A 5343-nucleotide genomic window follows, 5' to 3' on the forward strand; every position below is an offset into this window, starting at 1 on the left:
CGCTTCTGAACAAAAACGCATCACGCAACACACTTGCAATTGTCTCACAACACTCATGCTTTCGCTCGACTCTCATGCATTCTCACACATATAACCAAATCCACATTTAGATGAACCTGTAACTGTACTCGATTATTGCAATTGTAAAAAAATAAAAACAAATCAATGTATGCATCACATAAAATACAGTAATTATATTTTATTATGAAAAGCAAATAAGTAATGAACAAATAAATTTTATTAATACACTTTCTAAATCAAACAACAATATATTTTATTATAGTCTGCCACTAACATAAAGCTCATAAGATTTACAGAATTCTATTGAAACGACTGCATTACAGTAAAATACGAGAAAGCTGCATTAATCATCTAAAATAAAAGAGATTTTAATAAATTGAAATTAAACGATATTTATATTATGAAGTACTAGAAATATTACCGTCAAAAAGCCTTCGTAACATGGAACGAATAAACCAGAAAGATTAAATTCATATTGTTGCAAACTTTTTGTCATAATCATCAATAATAGCTTTTGCGCTTTTAACGGAATAGAGTACCATGTAGAATCGTATCTGTATATTATTGTACGTGTCATTTGATATATTGTAACAAAATATAGTCAGGAGCATAACTGAGATAATAGCTCTGCATTTCGCGTAAATCATTTCCCATTACTTTTAAACTGTACAAAAAAAAAGAATGCAATTTTTGCTGTTTCAATGATTTGAACAATTAATTTCAATAATTTTTCAAAATTGCGAATATTTTTTATTTTCTGTGACAAGAAATAATTTCGTTCTAAATCGTATTCATAGGATTGTTTATATGTACATGAATATATGTACATTGATTTATTACATCGAATGAATGGTTAGTGATGCTGATCAAAGATTTTAATCAGATTTCTATATAATTTCTAATCTAGTTATCTGAATGTGAAAGTACTGAAAAGTAATCATAATCATTTTTAAATAATGTATAACATATTTTATGTTTATTATTATGATATATAATAAATTTTATAATTAACATTTAGGAAGCGGATGTTGATGCCCTCGAATAATATTGTCAAGATCAATATTCTGAATTAATTTTTCCCATACATGTTATTGTCGTTCAGTTTTAGTTTCTGAGAACGGACAGAAATAATTTTGTCATCTTATATTGTATTTCTATCGTTTGGAATATATTTGTACTAATTAAAACTATCAATATAGGCTTGAATGTTAAATTTAGGATATATTTGATCCCATATTGATCACTTTAACAGAACATTGTCATTAGTACAACTATTAAATAATAACACAACTGCAATTCATATTAAACTTTATTATATATTATCATTATTCGAAATTGACTACACTTCAACCATAATGTTAAAAAATGCAACCATACAATTTTCAATTACATTGACAATAAAAAAAAAAAAAAAAATGAATTGTGTAGCCTACATAATGTGTTTCGCGAGTTCTACATCGCGAAACGTATGCTCGAGTTTTCCGCCACATTTCTATATTTTAGGTGTGTATTTCTCCATATATGTGCATTACTATTTGTATCAACAAAATTTATCTTATTATTAAACTAAATGAGTTTATTTCTACTTAAGCTACTAGTACTGGCATTTAAAATTTAAACTTACTCCTAACTTATATTCATAGTTTTAATTAATACAAACATAGTCCAAACGTTAGAGATACATACAATGACAAGAATACTTTTGCGAATATCTCTGAACTAAAGCTAAGTGGCGATGTATACATGTATAGGAAAAAGTTGTCCAGAAATGCTTTTGATAATATATTTTAAAGTCATCAAAATCCGTGAAATTGTCGCTTTGCAAATAATTACCAATTTTATGTCTATATTGATTTAATTGGTTTTTACAATATCCCAATTATTTGAAACATATATGAAAGAAATAAATCAGAAATATTTCTTTCTTAATTAGTAATATCTGCAACATAATTTTCAAATTTTTAAATATACGATAATTTTACTATTATCATATATTTTATTATTGTCAATAAAAATGAAAATGAAAAAAATAATATTTTTCTTTAATTTAATTTTGTTTTCTTATACAATTGCCGAAGAATAGTTAGCATAAATACGTTGATTAATTGGAAATTCTGGACAATCGGGTAATAATTGGAACTTAAAGTTCCTAAACAAGTCGTGACTGAAAAAGGATAAAAAATCGATGGAATAAAATTTATTCTAATGATTTTATATAAAGTATTCGAAACTGTGTCATGAAACATGAAGGGTCATAGAGTAAATACTAGTATAGAAAAAGAAAATTTAATTACTTAAAATATTGTGCAATATTTTTTGTTACAAACGACTAAAAAACATTCGCAATTTGAAAAAATTTTTTACATTGATTTCAATTATTTAAAATGTTTCTATTATATTCATGCATTATACATCTTATAACTAATTGCACTAAAGACAGATTTGGACAAGAAAATGATGATTAATGGCTCAGTTATTCTCTTCATTATGATCACATTATTTACTTAAAAAATAGAAGTACTTATCACAATAGGCTGATTTAAACTTACATTTCGATAAATATATCCATACTAGTATTTATTACTAACTGTCCACAGTGATTATTTTGGAACATAATGACCAGATAAATAACAACAAATATAAGACATACAAAAATTTCCGTTTTATCGTTTAGATATGTCACTGATTTAGAAAACTAAACAAAAAGAATTTCTAGGTTAATAGATTACATATGTAGCGGTCTTTATATGAATGTGATGTTGCGTTCCCTAACATATTTGTTAGGTTAGGTTTACAGTAGCTTGTTAACAAACTAGATATATTTGGTACAAATATTATCTAGTCGGCCTATTTTTCAGTTTGATTTTTTTTATTTCATTCGTACAATCTTGAATTGTGGACGCTACAATGTTTAGATACTATTAATTGCAGTCATTTCGTATGAAGGCAACCATTAATTTTTCGTGAAACAAAAACATAATTGGAATGAGTTATATAAATGAAAATATGAAAGAAATTTTAGAAATATTTATGTCACGTATTTTCAAAAGAAAATAATATCGGTACTATAATCTAAAATAATAAACCTAAACTGAAGAAAATGAAAATGATATTGATGAAATTTACATTCACTCGTGTACAATAATAATTTCAATAAGGATTATTCAAAAAATAGAATTTCTGACCGCGTAAAATAAAATGACGCATACATTAAGGATTGGGCTAATCACTTTAAAACATAAAAAAAATGCTTTACAAATAAAGTTAGCAAGTAACGTGAAAAATAACACGCTAGAGAATTCTCGGACTATTTCATATTGCACAGAATGTGGAAAAATTATTTGTCACGGGTTCATGGATTTAACAGATGATTTTACACTTTTGGGCTGGTGAATATTTATTAAGAAAAATGTCCAAATAATTGACATCGGCACGATTTTCAATCAAATTTTGATAATATTCATCGTATTCTAATTGTCGCGAGGACAACAGGTCACAAACCAATCGTGAGTCGCAAATGATCTCTATTCTTGGAAAACGATGTACAGTCTTGAACTAATTTTATATCATTTATACATTTTATAATCAGGTACGATACAAACAAACATCATTGTTATTATCCTGCGACCGTTAATATTATAATTCAGAAAGAATTTAAAAAGATGAAAAGTTTATGTTTTGGTTTAATGTTCTGTTTATGTAACAATGAAAGAATACTCACTCGAAATAAAGTCACACCGAATGCGATCACGTATATAAGACTCGCTACCATATAATGTATCGTCGTTTTGCTCAGCATGGAATTGCCTAATCTTCACATATAGATGATACAAAGTGCAAAACAAGATATTATTAATATAAATATATACAACGAAATTATCGTTACATTAGAATATTATTTTACCAACATGAAAGCTTTGTTGTGAATATCCACTGCTCGGTGAAAATCCATTAAATTTAAATCAACTTGCTGCGACGGTGAAGTTGTTTTACACAGATTCATAATTCCTTTTTGTAATCGATAGCTAAAAATGTGTAAAATTAAGTTTCAGTGTTGTAAGCGAAATAATATAACATAAAAAAATTAAAATTAAATATTAATTTATTAAAACAATAACAACATATAGAAACGTTTTGGTTATTTAAAACCAATATAAATAATTTTTCAATATTTTTTAATTGCTTGTAACAAAAAATGTTTATTGATTCAATTCTGCATTATTAAAAATTGGGATAGATGGTGTATGCGTCCATATGTGTGAATATCTGACGATCGAAGATAGTTCGCGGACGAAAATACAAAAGACACAAGAGATACATAAAAGCGATGGAAGATACATTTGGTAACGAACCTTGACAATCGAAAAAAGTTTTTTCTATAACATTTTTGTCTCTTCTCTTCTTTTTTGCTTTTTTAGTTAATAGAATGTGTTATTTTCAAAATAGGATATTATAGTAAAGCGGCAAAGAGAGCGACGTGAAAAGGCATCGAGGAAAACATTGAAGAAACCAGTAAGCATAGAAAAGATCTGCGAGGTTAGTAAAACGACTAGTAGAGCATCTAGTAGAAGTGTGTTTCGAAATGTCATCGAAGTGTGAAAAATCTATGCTTGGAGAAAACATTACGTGTCATATATAATTAAATATCATATGTAATTTTTAGGTTGTTCCTTTTTTCACTGTTCTATCTCCTACTAAAGTATAAATATTTAATGTTGTTTAGTAAATAAATGTGTTTGGGACAAAACCGAGTATTTGGCTATGGGACAGAACCAGCTACCGGGCTTAGCCTCGTACTATCTGTGTATAGCATATGTATTCTTTCGTTTTCACGTTTCTGATCATTTAATTTAAATTGTTATTATTTTGTATATATCCGTATCTAATGCTGTTAAGCCCATAAAGTAAATGCGAAAACTGTGGCATCGTTAAATTACGAACAGGATGTTAGGACGTGGTTGATTTCTAAATCCGGAAGAAGCACAATTATTGTACAAAGTTGCATTTTTTGAGCATCAAAAATAGAAACTGTTGTTCAAGAGGTCAGAGCAACTGGAATATTTCCTTTTAATCCCGACTTATTTCTCGATTATTTATATGTCCCATATCGGAAACAGCAAATAATCAGGACAGCAACAGTCAAAGGAGCAGCACTCAAGGAAGCTTTACCATCAACATCAATAGAAATGAATAATTTCTTATCGACATCAAAAGATGCAAAAGCTGTTTCATTTCCATCACAGGATATTGATTATTCATGATCGATTCATATTTTCTTCCTAAACAAAAAAAGGGAAATTGACCGAATATGACATAATAACA

At 27.6% G+C, this 5343-nt stretch overlaps 1 protein-coding gene across 1 annotated transcript; it reads right to left on the bottom strand.

Annotated features, from left to right (window-relative positions):
* Positions 1-298: 298 nt before the first annotated feature.
* On the bottom strand, positions 299-2635 carry LOC122535818. The gene is made up of 3 exons (XM_043667653.1): positions 2571-2635; positions 443-575; positions 299-372 (listed from the first exon to the last, which is right to left on the bottom strand). The coding sequence occupies exons 1-3, from the start codon at positions 2633-2635 to the stop codon at positions 322-324; spliced, it is 249 nt and encodes an 82-aa protein (XP_043523588.1). The 3' UTR covers positions 299-321.
* Positions 2636-5343: the final 2708 nt, after the last annotated feature.

The sequence above is a fragment of the Frieseomelitta varia genome, unplaced genomic scaffold (genome assembly GCF_011392965.1).
Source record: "Frieseomelitta varia isolate USP_RPSP 00005682 unplaced genomic scaffold, Fvar_1.2 scaffold_774, whole genome shotgun sequence".
NCBI lineage: Eukaryota > Metazoa > Arthropoda > Insecta > Hymenoptera > Apidae > Frieseomelitta > Frieseomelitta varia.